This window comes from Ursus americanus, chromosome 12 (assembly GCF_024610735.1).
Source record: "Ursus americanus isolate L20-20 chromosome 12, mUrsAme1.1.p, whole genome shotgun sequence".
NCBI lineage: Eukaryota > Metazoa > Chordata > Mammalia > Carnivora > Ursidae > Ursus > Ursus americanus.
The window spans coordinates 64,591,929-64,608,866 of NC_142138.1; the positions used below are offsets into that span (position 1 = coordinate 64,591,929).

General features: G+C 36.2%; 1 protein-coding gene across 3 annotated transcripts in view; it reads left to right on the forward strand.

Annotated features, from left to right (window-relative positions):
- The window catches only part of MAN1A2 (mannosidase alpha class 1A member 2), a 187,814-nt gene that overhangs the window by 135,343 nt on the left and 35,533 nt on the right, over positions 1-16,938 (forward strand). For all 3 annotated transcript variants that reach the window (XM_045801407.2, XM_045801408.2, XM_087866198.1), the window contains exons 9-10: positions 8,857-8,972; positions 11,937-12,156. In XM_045801407.2, the coding sequence (XP_045657363.1) occupies positions 8,857-8,972; positions 11,937-12,156 (336 nt within the window). The remainder of the gene's footprint in view (positions 1-8,856; positions 8,973-11,936; positions 12,157-16,938) is intronic.

A 16,938-nucleotide genomic window follows, 5' to 3' on the forward strand; every position in this document is an offset into this window, starting at 1 on the left:
GGTTGGTTGTTGGTTTGTTTGTTTGTTTATTTATTTATTTATTTATTTATTTATTTATTTATTTATTTATTTAGAAAGTGAATACACGCATGAGTGTGAGGAGCAGCAGGAGAGGGAGAGAGAATCTCAAGCAGACTCCCCTCTGAGTGTGGAGCCCGATGTGTGGCTTGATCTCATGACCCTGAGATCACGACCTGAATCAAAAACAAGAGTTGGACACTTAACTGACCACCCAGGCGCCCCCCAAAAAAGAAAAAATACCTTAAAAGACAAGTTATTATAATTGCGAAATGCTGTTCATTCATACTTGAAAATGGGAAGTCAGCCATTCTTTAATCATTGCTTATTGAGCACTCTTAACTATAAGGAAGAATTGTGCGAAGCATTGTACAATGGGTATATACGGGTACAAGCCAGTGAGGGTCTCGTGTCTTGTTCATAGTTTAGTAGAGTCTGCTTTCCTTTAAGGCAACTCAAATTTCTCAACATATTAAACAAGACTATTATTAGATTCATTGTCTAATTTTTTTTTCTGATCTATGAGTTTTCAAATGGTTGTATTAAAATCTATGTTTGTCAGTTTTTCAGTGCAAACTGTTCAGTTTTGGCTTTATACATTTTTTTCTTAGTACACTTTTTAAATATACTTATTTTAAACTTGTTTTCAGAAGGTAGCCACGTTATTTGCCTTTTCATGGTATAGTACGTTCACCTATTTGCATAGTTGAATTCCTTCCTGACGAGTTTCCCTTGTGTGCATTGGAGTTTCCATTCGCAAGCTCAGTTTGAGTGAGAGCTTCATGATGTGTATGTTTTCCTTTCTACTCTCACTACTTACTACCCCATTCCTGGCTGTTTTATTAATGCCTCCACTGGCTCATCAGTTCAGAACTTGGTCTTTTTTATACTGGTATGTCAGCTCTCCCAAGGATATTACACATCTGTTTCCTCAAATATATAGCAGTTTATCCTAGTCTCAATCGTGCAGCTGTTCCTGCTTCCTTCTGCTAGTCTAGGAAACTAATTTCATACCCAGATTCCCACCATGAGTTAGTGCTTTGAATCCCATTATGTTGGGGGAAGTAAACTTCTAGGTGTCTTTATTTACTTTCAAGAAATAGAAACTCCTGCTTTTAACACTATGAGTTTCTTTGTATTTCTTACCTACTGCAATTTTTATTTTGTTTTCAAGTGTGGAAACCTTTTAAATAATTATTTCATCCTTTGTTGTTGATATGTGCTCCAGGGAGGGGGCAGGGTCTTGTATGAAGTTAAAAGATCATCTTGACAATAGTCATTATGTAACTATGACAACTTTTTTTTTTCTTAGGTGGGGGGGAGCAGGGCAGAGAGAGTGGGAGAGAAACAATCTTAAGCAGGCTCCATGCCCAGTGTAGAGCCCGATGCAGGGCTCAGTCTCACAATCTTGATATCAGGATTTTGGCCTGAGCCAAAAGCAAGAGTTGAACACTTAACCAGCTGAGCCACCCAGGCACCCCGTGACTATGACAATTTTTAAAAAGGTATTCTATGTACCACCTAAAATCATCCTGAATTACATAGTGGTTAAAAGTCCCAGACCATCCAGAATACTGGAGTAAACCAAGATGCCCTAAGTTCCCATCTGCTTTGATTTTTATTCATGATAGGACAACAGTGAGAGCAGATTAGGAGACAGGAAATGAGAAGCCATATATATATATAGCATTAACAAATTGCAGAGTTATCCAAAAAGAACTCAAATTGAGAAAGTTTTATTAGGACTTCTGCTTCATGGTGGAAGATTGAACTATAACTTTACCACTGTGGCCAACCATCCTCCTTGAGACCACAGTGAAAGTACAGAAAAAATGTAGAAAGCAGTTAATCCAAGATGGTAAAGAGATTTGGAGGTAAATGGGAGATCATAGTGGACAAGATTATTTAAAAAAATTTGCTTAAACAAATTTGCATAATGCACTGTAGCAGGGAGTGTGTGAGTAGAACTGAGAAAGGTGCAACCTAGAATACAGGACAAGAACACTACAAAAGGGTAACTGATGTAATTCCAGAATGATTCAGAGTTCATAAGCAATAGGCGCACGTAATTGAATAAATGAGTGAAGAGCAGAGCTAAAAGTAGGTATTTATTCAAGGTTGTTATAGGGAACAAGGGCTCCACTTGAAATTCTTACGCATCGGTTAGCTCATCCTGGAATTTACTTGTAGGCATAACTGTGTAGCACTTCTTTTCGAAAAATTGAGTGATTTCATTGAGGAGAATGTTAAAATTTTCCATGTGGATGTTAGTACCCCAGAATAAAGCCTCCCTTTATTCTAAAATTCACACAGATCCAGTTTCACAACAAATACCCTGTTCCTGACTCTAAAGCAAAACCTGGCAGTTAGCCTGCCTTTCCTCAACTTCGCCTACACAGAAAGCATCCACTCAGAATTCCCACTCAGGAGAGAGACCTAGTGATGAATAAGTCTGCTCAGTGGAAGAGTACCCACTATTCAGTAGAGGAAGCCCACATGAGCTACCCAGAACTTCAGTCTTAAACACAGATAAATAAATAATGGTTGATTGATGCAGGGGGAATATCAGATAGCAGTGCATACATACAACAACGTGGTTGAATCTCACAACGTATTGAGATATAGAAGATAGTCACAAGAGGAATATATAACATTTATTAAATATACTAGTAGACAAAGTTAAACAGTAGTGGTTGGGAGAGGGTATTAGATGATAACCATATAAAAAAAGTGATTACATTTTTTACCAAAAGTTAAGATATTGTTACCTTTGGGGATGTGGGAATTATAATTGAGAAAGGGTACATCAAAGGTTTTTGGGGCACTGGCATTCTTCTGAGTAGAGATTATACAGGTGTTCTCTATAATGAGTTCTATATGCTTTTCCATGTGTGTGTTAAATTTCACAGTAAAAATATTTAAAGTTAAAAGGGGATCCTGGAGGAGACTGAAGCAATCCTATAAGTAAGCATACCTGTTTTTCCGACGAACTCTGAAAAGATGATGTATTCATAAAATAGGAATAGGGTACTATGAAAAAAGAAACAATTGATGAAATTGGGGAATATAAGTGAGGTTCAGTGGGGTGGAGTCCGGAGCCGACGACCAAGAAAGAATTCTTGAGGCGTCTTTGGTGCAAAATGGTGGTTTATTAAAGCACAGGGACAGGACCCGTGGGCAGAAAGAGCTGCTGCCCCGGGGTTGTGAGGAATGGCCTATTTTATACCCTCAAGTGGGGGGGGGGGGCTAGGGATAGCGTAAGTCTCTAAGGAATTTTGGAAACAAGGTCTCCAGGACCTTGAGGGGGCTAGCTGCTGTTGGGAAAGGGTCATTTATTACTGTCTAATAAAACCTTAGTCATGAGACCCTTCAGATGTATATCGGTGGGCCATATGCTTGGGGGATGATTGCCAATACATATCTTGGCGGGGTTAGAGATAAAGAAGTTTCCAAAGGAATTTTTATACGTTAAAGTAGACTTACAGGATCTTGGTGGAGGGGAGGGGGGTCAGGCTAGGACTGCATTTTGCCCTTAGCAAAGTATTAACATCTAGGCAGCTGAATTTCTAGAGGAATGTCACCATGCCTGTTTCAAGGACTTGTCAATGGGCTGTAGGTAGTAAGAACTGTTTCTTTGTCCTTTAGGGGAGCCAGGAGTGCCTGAGGAATGTTGCATACATCCCATATGGGGGGGGGGGGGTTGCAGGGTGTCAGCTTCTGCTTTGTCTTCAGCTTGCCTTCCGTTCCCTCATCATTTCCCCCCTGAACAATTTTGACCCTTAAATCTTTAAGGTTGTTGAGGGTGGAAGATCTCATCTTCTGTAACTTCTTCCTGCTGAATAGGGGCGTAGAGATGTCCCTACCTATGAGTCAACATCGGTCAGTTGGAGAATGTATAGGGGAGTTATGAAAGGTGGGGCAGCTGAATCCAACGTGGACAACATGGATGAACCTCCTTGAGGAGAAGGTATTATCTGTTAGCTGGAAGTTATGGCGGTGAAGGAGTCTTGGCACTAGGCAAGGAGACATCAGATATGACAAAACAAGGTTAATATTACAAGAAGAGATCTGAAAAAAAGATCTTTGATAGTCGACCTTTGATAATTTTCCTCCAGTCCAGGAGTTTAAAGCAATCACTAAAGGAAAGAGATTGTTTAAAGTGCCAATTTGAGTATTTATGTCGGTTAGAAACCCAGAAGTATTTTGTGGTAATCTGGACTGTATACACAGCCTTGTTTTTATGCTACCACATATTTCACCTTGTATAGCAGTTAAAACATCTAACATCATTCTGTTTCTTAAAGCTGCTTTACATATTTGTATTACCCTAGCATTTAATAGAGAAATGCTATTTTGAGTGTCATTTAGGGCTTTGATCATATATTCAAGAGTTTCCATGTGCCAAACAACATTCTCCAGTCTCAAAGAGGTAACAAAGATAGATGCTAGGTGGTCATACCAGTGAGACACAGAACATGTCCACCCTGGTTTTAAATTTGGAAGGTTGGCTGGGTTGGTAACGGTTTTAATAATGCATCCATGCATCCAGGCAAAACCCAGAGTACAGTGGCTTATCCAAGCAAGGAGGAAGCTATGGACACAGGTTAAGTTGCAGAGCCATTGGGTCCCAGCCAGGAGCCAGTCATAGGAGCTCAAAGGTTAAAAGTATAATTGCCAGGAGCCAGTCATAGGAGCTCAAAGGTTAAAAGTATAATTGCTGGGGCGCCTGGGTGGCACAGCGGTTGGGCGTCTGCCTTCGGCTCAGGGCGTGATCCCGGCGTTATGGGATCGAGCCCCACATAAGGCTCTTCCGCTGGGAGCCTGCTTCTTCCTCTCCCACTCCCCCTGCTTGTGTTCCCTCTCTCGCTGGCTGTCTCTATCTCTGTCGAATAAATAAAATCTTTAAAAAAAATGTATAATTGCTTATGGGAGAACCTCAGTGAAAGGACTAAAATATAACTTGATTTTTTAAAAATCCCAGGATATAGAGGAAGAAGACGAAGAGAGACTAAAATTTGAGAGAAAAGAATAATAGAAAAGCAGTCTAAGAGATCCAGTTTCCAGCTAGTAAGAGTTTCAGAAGAGAGAAACAAGCAGGTGAAGTGGGGAAAATAAATAATGGAAGAGAATTTTCTCAGAGTTGAAAGATGCGAACCTGTAGTTGGAAAAGTGCCGAGCACAATGAATGTAAGGAAACATTTGAGCAGTATCAAAATGAAGATGTAGAGCTTGGAAAGGCCAGTTCAGTGTGAGGAAGGGGGATGGAGAGAAGAGGACACGTTGAGCCGATAAAACAGCACTGCTGATGTCTCTCACTCATGACGCTTGATGTTACGGGATGTTGGAGCAGTACCTCTGATTACCTCTGAGGAAAGATGATTTCCAACCTTGAATTTAATACCTTTACAATATAAAATTAAGAAGGAGAGCATAATAAAGGCATGTTCAGGCAGCAGAGTTACAATCCACATAGTCCTTCCTGGGAAATTATGTAAGAATATGGTTCAGTTAGGGTATTAAGGAGGGCACATGTTACATGGAGCACTGGGAGTTATATGCAAACAATGAATCACGGAACACTACATCAGAAACGAATGATGTACTGTATGATGGCGAATGTAACAATAAAAAAATAAAGGTCATATTAAGCGCATAAAAAAAAGAATATGATTCAGTTAAAACAGGCGTAAACTAAGACGATGTATTGAAACAATGGGTACAACTTAGGAAAGCAGGAAAAGAGAAGTCTGGAGGTGATCTCTATACAGTACGCTGAGAGGATAACCAGCTTGGGAGGAAGGCCTCAAGGGCGATGAAATAAATGTAGGTGTGGACTCAGTGTATGTGGAAGTGACACGCCTGAGGGGCTGGGAAAGAATAAAAATGATGAAAGAAAAACAGGAGAGACCACAGACAGGCAAGTAGGAGGACAACAGAAACAGCACGTTTTTAAGCGGTTGATGAGAAACCCAAGACAAGACTGGGCAGCTGGTAAGGTAGTAATGGCATCATTCACCAAGTGAGTCAGGACATTATGACATGACCACAACATTGAAGTAACAGTATTGATGGGGATCTTTTGTCATCGTTGTTTTGATACAGCTATTTTAAAATAGTTCCTTCCCATATAAAAAATTACTGTCTTCTGGTTCATTAGCAAATAAGGTACCCAAAAGGTACCCTCAACATTTCTCTCTCCTACACATATTCTCTGTCCCTAAATATGAGGGACTTTCCCTGTCTACGTAATTCCATATTGCTTTAATATTTTACAAATATGTGTTATCTTTTATGATTTCCAGTAACTATAAAGGATATTTAAATCTGTTGGAATTAACTTAACATCTAAGTGTAACTTATCCTCTAAACCCATCATCATATATTACCATCATCATAAAATTCTTAAATGTAAGTATGACGAGTATTGAAAGCTGTTAGAAATTTAATTGTGATTTTCTCATGCAGTGTGAGAGAAAACTCTTATCTTCTGTTCCTCTGAGTGTCTTCTCTAATACCTAAGCACTTTAAATGTTAAGAGACTCAGAAGCCTACATAAGGCAGAGGGCTCCTTCTAGGTATTTAGATGGAAAACAAAGGAGATCATTAAGCTATCAAATCATTCTTGAAAGTATATTGCCATTTTATATGAATGGCTATTTTATGTGAACTTGACAAATCATTTAGTGATAGAGGTCAGAAAAATGGTTATCTTTGGAAGTTGGGTATTGATTGTGAGGGCCACATGAGGGAGACTTTGGAATGCTGGAAAAGCTCTATATTTTTATCTTGGTGGATTTATGGATGTATATATATGTAAGAATTCATTGAAATGTACGCTTAGGACTAAAGGAAAAAAAGTGAGAAATAAGAGCATTTGAGATGCAGGTTATTGAAGGTGCAAGTGAATTACTAAAGTATTAGCAGACATGTTGTTTAAAGTGAATGGTGGCACTTTCCCGTTTATTACTTTCTATAACAGAACATGATTTAATCACACAAATTACGTGTATTCCAATAATGCATAAATATATACAGTAAAGATTGAAGGACTACTTTCTTAGAGGTAATCACTCTGCACAGTTGTCTTTTCATACCTTTTCTATGTGTACAGTAATATTCTTTAAACATACAAATTTTTAGTAGTATCAAACTGTATTATTCTGAAACTTGCCCTCCCCCTATTTAATAGCATATAATGGATATCCTCCAATATCAGATTACAGATTCACCTGATCCTCTTTAATGATTGCAGTTTCTCTTATAGTCTGTTTACACTGTAATTTATGTAGCTACATCCCTAGACCTTTGAGGTTATCTTACGTTTTTACTAATGGATACAGTGCTCTGATGACCTTTTTTCTTTTACATCTATACTTGTGTGTTTGTGCAAGTATTTGTTACAGGATAATTCCAGAAGCAGAAAACCTAGTTAAATTTTGATAACTACTACAAAATTGCCCTCCATTCCCAGCACCTATGGACCATAACTTTATCTACATTGGATACTATCAGTTTTTTAAAAAATGTTTGCCAATTAAATAGACAAAAATGGAATTTTTTAATTTGCTTTTCTGTGGTCACTAATGTAGTTGATCTTCCTTTCTTATGTTAATTATCAATTTGTGTTTCTCTTTTTAAATTACTTGTGTGTGCTCTAAAGCAATTTTCCTTATTTAGTTATCAGAGTTCTTTGTATAGGGTATTAACCTTTATTTCTGTTAATATATGTTGCAAATATCCTATTTGATTTCTTGTCTTACAGATTCATTTATGGTAGCTTGTACCGTATGATGCTATAAATCTTTTCCTTTGGTTCCTTCATTCTGTGTTTTGCCTAAGAAGATCATCTGCTTAGGAAGAGCAGACGTCTTCTTACATTTTCTTCTGGAATACTTACAGTTTTGTGTTTTACTTCTAAATCACTAATCCACCACAAATTTATTTTTGTGAGCTAAAGATACAAATATTAAATGCATATTCCCCCGAACAGATAGCCAGTTGTTCCATAAACCACCCAGCAGTCCATCCTTTCCTCTCACTAAAGTAGGAAACCAGTGCTAGTGCTCTGTGAATAATTGACAGGTTGTAAAAGTATGCTGTTTTTCTTTTTTGTGCAGGGAGGATGTGAGTTTTTAAGCAAAGTTTAAGAATGTAGGGTGGGGCTCATGGAAAGGGATAGAATAGGGTTGCCTTGGGAGTTACGCTCTTGCCTCGGATAGGATTAAAAGTATAGATGGGGTAGAATAAGAATACATGGAGGGCAAACATACAAAGTAAGAGCTATATAAATAGCAATCGGGTGTACCCATTCAGTAGCTTTTTATATTATGCAAAGTGTTACTACAAAGGAATTCTTGGGCTTTTTTCTCCTTTTAGATTTATTTTGCTTTATTGTGTATGGCACAGAAATCACCACTAACCATCCTAGAGAAAAATGGGCTCTTTTTAGTTAACATCAGATTCAAGTGTATCTCATGCTTAATCTTAGAGCTTGTATAGTTAAAGTCATTAGTATATGAATGATAATTGTTTTCACTTCTAAAAAAGTTTGGCTGTGTGACACTGACAAACTATGTGGCTGAAGAAAAAGACTCCTATGCGTGTGAAATACCCCATCCAGCAGAAAGGGATTTCTGGAAAGTTGGGTATACATGTAGAGGGAAGTGATGAGGGCATATTTTTACTGTACTAAATTTGAAGTATGCTGCAAGTAAGGCTGTCAATGTAATTTTTAAATTGTTGACCAGTAATAGTCATTATACTTGAAAAAGATTATTTCATTGTCTTCTGTCTTCTCTTTCTTCCACCTCCATCCTTCCCTGTTTCTTTTCATTACAGACCATACATCAGTTGGCGGGCTGGGAGACAGTTTTTATGAATACCTACTAAAAGCATGGTTGATGTCAGATAAAACAGACCACGAGGCGAGAAAAATGTATGATGATGCTATTGAGGTAATTCTTGTCAGCACATTTACCTGTGAATATGCAGTATGTTTCATAGTGACCAGTGAACACCTATGTGCATTTGGCTCTCAGCCCTCACTGTAGAATCTTAGTATTTTAATCTAAAAGTCTTGTATTGTTTTCCTTTATTGTGGCATTTTAAAGAAATTGTTGAAGAATATGTAATATATTTATGTATGAAAATTTAATTACTTTTAGTTATTGCCTACACAGACTGGAAAAACTTCTGACTTCACACACATTTTCATAAACATTTCTTCTTTCAGCTGACATTGAACCTACACATGGAGAGCCTTGTGGATAAATAATAAGGGCAAAACACTTATGTAATATTTCCCACTCGCCAGGTGCTGTTGTACACCCTTTTACATATATGAAATCATCTCATCATTACTGCCATTTTACACTTGAGAACCTTATGGCACAAAGAGGTTAAGTAACTTGCTCAAGTTGGCAATAGCCAGTAAGTGATGGAGCCTGGAACTGAACAGTCTGGCTCCAGGTGCTGTGCTTTTAACCCCTTTACTGTATCGCTTCCTATTTATATAACCTCTTACCACAGTGTTGTGACAGTTTAAAACTGGAACAGGCTTCAATCTTGGAAGCACTTATATGTTAAAACTGGAACAGGCTTCAATCTTGGAAGCACTTATATGTGATATTTCCAAGTAAGAACTGTGAAAAAGAAGTGTGTTACCCACTTATTGAGTTATTTGCTTTGTGATCCAGTACAGACCCATAGCCCATTAGTGATTTTAATCTGTTTTTAAAGTTGTGTTGAGGCGCCTGGGTGGCTCAGTCAGTGAAGCGTCTCACTCTTGATTTTTGTGCAGGTCATGATCTCAGGGACGTGAGATCGAGCCCCCTGTTGGGCTCAGCACTGGGCGTGGAGCCTGCTTAAGATTCTCTCTCTCCCTCTGCCCGTCCCCCTACCTCTCTTTCTCAAATAAATAAATAAAATCTTATTAAAAAATCAGTTTTTGAAATTATGTATATATATTTTAATTTTATGATTTCTATTGAAGTATAGTTGACACATAATGTTGCATTCATTTCAGGTGTACAGCATAGTGATTCGACAAGTCTTTAATACTGTGCTCACTACAGGTGTAGCCACCATCTGTCACCATATAACGCTATTACAGTACCATTGACTAAAAGGACCATAGTCCTTTTATCCCTGTACTTATTCATTCCATGACTAGAAGCCTGTATCCAACTCCCCTTCACCCATTTTGCCCATGCTCCCACATTCCTTTCCTATTCTTGATATTCTTAAGTTTTATTTTCTCTCCATTTTTCTCCATCAAAGTTGTTTGGGATTTTCAAAGAAACACATTTAGGCTTTGTTGATTTTGTATAATTTTGTATATAATACCACCATTCTGACCGTAGTTGATCAGTATTCAGAGTTATAGTTATTGTTGTGTTTTTAAATTAAAGCAAGGATCTTATTATCCTTTTTATAGCCTTACTTTTGGGGAAACTAATTCCCTACAGTCGTTTACAGAATGTACAGGTGTTAAACTGGTATTTGGCATATGGAGTTTAGTCCATTGTAGGCATTCAATAAATGTTTCTTGAGTAGGCATCTATGGAGTGCCTCACGTGTGGAAAACATGCCAGATTCCACGAGGCCCACAAAGATGAAAAACTTTGTCCTTGCATTTGAAAAACTAATCTTCTTATTTGTGCTTCAGCATACTACAATAATCAAAACTTATAAATCAGTGGTAGTCCCTTATTTTGCTTATCACCCATTCCTTGTTCCCCTGTCAGCCTAAATACGAGTATCTACCATTTACTTACAAAATGACTTCTTAAACATTTATTGACTACATGCTACACTTATAGGCCTTCTGGAATATAAGATGATGAATGAGGCATAGTCCTTATAATTCTGTAAAACAGCCGTTATCATTACAAGGAATACACAATAAATTTTTCCAAAGCTGATTGTTACCAAACTTGTCAGAGAACACCACACAAAAATATGGGTTAATTCTTATTCCTCTTTATTGTCAGAAAAGTATAGTCTCTAATCATATATAATCATTTTCACCTTTTCACCAAAGAGAACTGAATGAATGCAGTTTCTTATACTTTTCCATAGAATTATCTCTAAAGGCAGAGAATTAATTTATAGCCCCTCTTAGCAAAGTCTGAGAACATAGTCCACAGGAACAAAGCTCTTAAAAATCTCATTTTTAAAGTTAAATGTACTTGTTGAACTCTACTTTGTGTTACATTCAAGTTTAACATAAAATATTTCTCTTGCCATGCCTACGTCTTTTGAGTAAAACTGGCATTCCAGGAAGATGGGCTATGTTTATCACATGGCCTCTCATAGCCATGGCACAGCACCCAAACAGGTGCCTAAGTTTGCAAAGTAAGGGGCTGGGCAGTTAAGTTTGAACTTCTAACTAGTTTTGTAAGCTTTATAACATAAGATGTCTCACCTAATAGTGCCTTTTTAAAGTACTTTGACAAGAAGTATAGTTACATGGAAAAGGAGAAACCATTTTAATTATGAAAATCATATTTTTCTGATTAACCTAGATATTCTTCCTCTTCAGTTTTGTTGTATGAAATAGAAAATAAATTGGTAGAGCCTTATGGGTTATAACTTGTCATCATGATTTCAGTTGACTGATTCTTATGAATTCCATTTAGCTCTAGAAGGAAAAAACCTGTAATACAGGTAGTGTTATGTAGGTCAGTCTACCCTCTCCCACCTTGTCTTTGTCGTAGTAGTGATGGTGTATTTGTTAAAGATTCTGTGCGACTTGTTTGCTCTCCAAAACTTACTATAAATTAACTCTTCCAGTTTGGGAAAGTTACTGATTCGTAGAATATCCCATTACCAAGGTTTTATGGTAGCTAGAAGGATGTAGTAAGTTTGAACACCAACACTTTGCTTCCAAAATTTTGAATATCTACTCTTTCTTATAGGCTATAGAGAAACATCTTATTAAGAAGTCCCGAGGAGGTCTCACCTTTATTGGAGAATGGAAAAACGGGCACTTGGAAAAGAAGATGGGGCATTTGGCCTGTTTTGCTGGGGGAATGTTTGCCCTGGGAGCAGATGGTTCCAGAATGGATAAAGCTGGTCATTATTTAGAGCTAGGGGCAGAAATTGCACGTACATGTCATGAGTCATACGACAGAACTGGTAAGAGTATTAATAACACTAACTGCTTAGACTAACATAATCTCTAAGTTAAAAATATATCCAGGAATTAGAAGAAAACTATATAGGCATTTTTCACTTTGAAATAGGTTACTCTAATACAGTAAATAATTTTCTTAAGAACTTGAATTTTAATTCTGGAAACGTGTTCCTGCATCATTTTTAAAAATTAGTCTGAATTGTACTGATTTTATTAATAAAGATTTTGAAGAAATTGTTTTAATGATGAGAGGCAAGGCATTTGAGGATATATGGGATGACTGTTTTAATGTAATAAGAATCCATTTTAGCCATTCATTTCAGCTTCTGTAAAACTAGTTACTTAAAATAACACAAAATTGGCTGATTGAGGTTACTTGCCTTGAATATCCTCTTGTGAAAATAAGAATGACCAAAAAATAATAGTAGTTATATTGAATATATAATTGGTATCTAGGTCTATTAGTGGTTTCGTAGTCAGTTCACCAATAATTTTTGAGTTGATGGTGCCTAAGACTAATAAGATCTGATGTTGCTTTAGGCAAATATGTAATATTTCTGGGCTTCAGTGTCCTTACCTGGAAAATAAGATGGTTCTCAATGGTGAAAAAGATTGTTCTTGGGGGTGAAAAAAGACCTTTTTTCCCCTAATATATAAAGAATAGATATATATATATATACAGTCATAGATAATCAGTGTATATTTATTAAAATTTCATGGGGAGAGAAAGTAATTAGGTTTTTTAAGAAGCCTGAAAAAAGATTGAAAAATACTGAAGTAGACCTACCAAGATTTTTTTCTGGTTTTAAAAAAGTGTTTCTTTATGAAATAATGGAAAATGTGTTCCCAGAAAGACTAAAAACTAGTAATTTCTGTTTGCGATTTCAGAAGTTGAATTGTTGCTTTTATGAAATAACTGAATTTCCATTTTAGGATTATTTTGCCATCAGGTACCATGACACAGATATGACTGGCTTAAAATTTATCCTAGTTCATCTTAGTTCATAAATCTGTCAGGTTATTTTTATATAATAAGGAATTGAACTTTTGGTGAAATTGACCTTTCAAGTTCCCTCAGTAACTAAGTCAGGGATTCCATTTCTTGACAAAATACAACTAAGTCAAAAGGACATTGAAGCAGATGTTATTTTAGAGTGGTTTAGTGTTGGTATGTAGTACATAGAAAGTTGGTGATCTAATTTTAATAGAAGCTAAATTATGTTGACTATATAGAATATCAAATATATTTAAAAATACACCTAAAATTAGTAAAACATTGAGGACCAGAATGGATATTCAGTGTGTACTAGGACCCATGATAATAAGACTTGTTATGCAGATTTTGACCACAAATGAAATAGTAGATGTAAAATAGTAGGATTTCATACAGCAGACATATTAAAAATATAATATACTATTGTTATTATCATTAATTATTCTCTCCATTAAACATGAACACCTATGATGTGCCAAGCCTTACGCTGGATGCTTACAGATGAAAGTATGAATAAGACGTATCCCTTCCTTTGAGAAATTCATAGAATACCGGAGTTATGAGAGGATTCCCTGTCACATTTCATAGAGACATTGCTGATGCTGATATGAAGTACTGTGATGCTGGAGAAAGGAAATGTGCCCAGGATTCAAAAATCCCATGTTCCACTATCTATTATCTCTGAACCTTAGCCAAATCGTGTAACCCGCCTAAATCTTGGGTGCTCCATCTGCAAAAAATTGGAACAATAATACCTACCCTGTCTTCCTCAGTACGTTGTTGTGAGTATAAGTGAAATTTTAAGCAATCCAGTCTGTGGTTACGGCAGTCATGCTGGTTCTAATGGTCACTCGCACATGGCAAGTCAGTGAGCCTGTGCCCCTCTTTGCCGTGGTGTGCCCTAAAAGATTACTGTTTGATTTGTGTCCTGTATTTTCAAGTCTTTCACTGTTTTTACATATCTTTAATCTCAGCTTAGATCCTTTCATTAAAAGGTACAATCTTACTGTTGCTTCCTTCCCACTTGGTTATTCCATCTCCTGTGTTTTGGTATAGCTGTGCTATAATTTTTTGGCCAGATTGTTTAAAAATACCCATTCACTTTTTAGCAGTTTTTCCAGCTAAATTCATACAATAAGGACTTTGGAATTTCATTTTCATTTGTTATCAGAATTGAATAAACATTAATTCAGAATTTGGTAATCTTCTATATTTCACCATATTGACGATCATGGTCTGCTGCTAAATAATTTACCTAGGTTTGTAAGAACCATTGCTGAATCTTCATGAAACTAAGTAGTAACTTAGTGTCATTTCAGACATTATTGTATCTACATTGGGAAGCTAGGTTGATACATTCTTTTATTTTATTCTGAGATATAATGTGGAATTGGTGCCAAACAAGATCTTAGACTTCCAAAATATAGTGCTGTTCTTTTTTTTTTTTTTTTTTCTGGGTTTCTAGATTTAAAAAAACAAACGAACAAAAAAACTGAACATGAATAAAATAAGACTGTTATTTAATTTACTTCTTATAGAAGTTGGCTAAGGTCTTCTCTAGACTATGTGCTATTACATTTGGGGGAAATTTTGATGTTTAGATACATGTAACATACTCAAGGGACAAAAGATCCATTGGACATGGAGTTTTGGACATAACTCTTTTTCCTTAAGAGGAAGTTAATAGGAGGGAAATAGTTTAAGTTCTTCCCTTACTGTTAGCCTACTGAAACTATTGTCAAATCGCCTGTCCCAGAATATTCCTCATGCTTTGTTTTCTTTTGTTGAATTTCTTTTGTTGACCTGAGATGCTTGTTTTTCCCATCTCTACAGATTCTACCTATCTGAAGGACTCGACCTGCAAACTGATCAGTGCCTTTTTTAAATGTATCTTTCACTGTCTTACTTTGACCTTTGTCACATTTGGTATTTTACTTCGATTTTTTTTTTTTTATTGGCATGTCTCTTAATTTTACTTACATTATACGATTTTTGCATCCTCTTAGAGTTCTTTTTACCCAGGCACTAAACTATTCATGGTTTCAACTCAATTTTTACTTGCTGGATTAGTTTCCTTTTAGAAATGAAGTATCCAATGTAAATGGGAAATTTAAGATAGAAAATAGAAATTAAGTTCAGGATAGATTGTTAGGAAATCATTTTTTACAATTCTTAAACAAAGGAACACCTAAGAAATGATGCCCTCAGAAACACAAAACCAGTGATTTGACCAGCCTTATGGATGTAGTATATAATTTAGGCTTCTACATTTTTATTTACCAACTCCTAACAAAGCAGATACGTTCTCTTTCCGTTGTGTTTTATTTGTGAAGTTATGAATGGCCAATAAGAGAGATACAATTTTTAGTGAGAAGTTTAAAATATTAGTTCTGTGAATGATTTAAAATAGTTTTAATCAAGTTTTTTTTTTTTTTACTTCTAGTTCAGGTGATATTAACATTACAGAAGTTATTATCTAATTTAAAGTCAGCCTTAAGATTAACATTTTGAAAACTCCATATGATCACCTCTTAGCACTCATTCTTTGAGAAAGGAGAAACATAAGAAATTCAGATAAAATGACTTCCTCTATTTTTTTATTGGATTGCCATCATCTCAGTGCTTATGATGTTTGACTTTTGTCATCATTTTAAATCATTTATTAAATGCCAAATCATATTTGATCATATGCTGACCTTGTCAATAAACTGGATAGAAGTTCTCTAACAAAAATTATTGATGAGTTGTTGGTTAATCCTAACCTCAAATCCCATTGAGGAGTTGGTCAAAGCTTTGTATGCACACAAAGTTACGCATACAATTTCAGAGGCTTCTTGGCAGAACACTGTCTTCTTCCAGAGCCTATCACAGAGTTCATGACCCTCAGGTTGAAAATCTCCTGCTTGAGTTCTGCTTTAGTTCTCTAAGACGTATCAGTAAACTCTTCTGGATCATATGTTTTGCTTTCAGTAGAACTATCTACCATTGGTACAATGTTTTTGGTTTTGTGTTTTTTCTTGGGGGGGTGATGGTTGGTGAGAAAGACCTGATCTTCACATTTGTATGGGATTACTGAGAGCTTACAGTGTCTCCCTTGTAGTGCTGAAATTTGGCCATAGCAACACATGTCGTGCCAGCAGCTATGGCATGATTTTGTTTATGGTCTGCCAACATTACAGTTCTTGTTTTACCTTTTCTTTTCTGAGAAAATATAAAAATGTCTAGCATTTTTGGAAAGAGGTGAGAGACCTTGAGAATAGCCATAAAAGGAAAGAAAAATGGCAGCTGAGAGTGGTAATTGTGTGTGAGTCCAACATCCCAGTGGAAGATGACTTTACGTTGACCAGAGTTAGGGTGCTTGGTGTGATTAGAAAGAGGTTATTAAAAAGACTTTCATGCAGTGCTGTATTCTAGCCTGAATGGAAATCATATCATTCAAAATATAGTATGTAGTGTTGAAATATATGTGTAATGGCCCTATTTTATTCAGACTGATAAATGGGCAATACTGATGAAATTCTGGGTGATTGACAGTTTAAATCTCTTCTTTGCTGTATATACAGAGGCTATAGGAGTAAAGAGTTTATCTTTAAAACTGGTTTAAGTTTGAAAATATATTGCTTTTTATATACCATAGGTTGCTTGAAAAGAATATAATCTACACCTAAATCTAATTCAAGGTCTGAGCTCTAAAATGTTTTCTTACATATGTTATATTAAAAGGACTTTAAAGTTGTTTTAACTTTAAAAAAAATAATTCTGCACAGTACAATTATCTGTCTCATTTTAT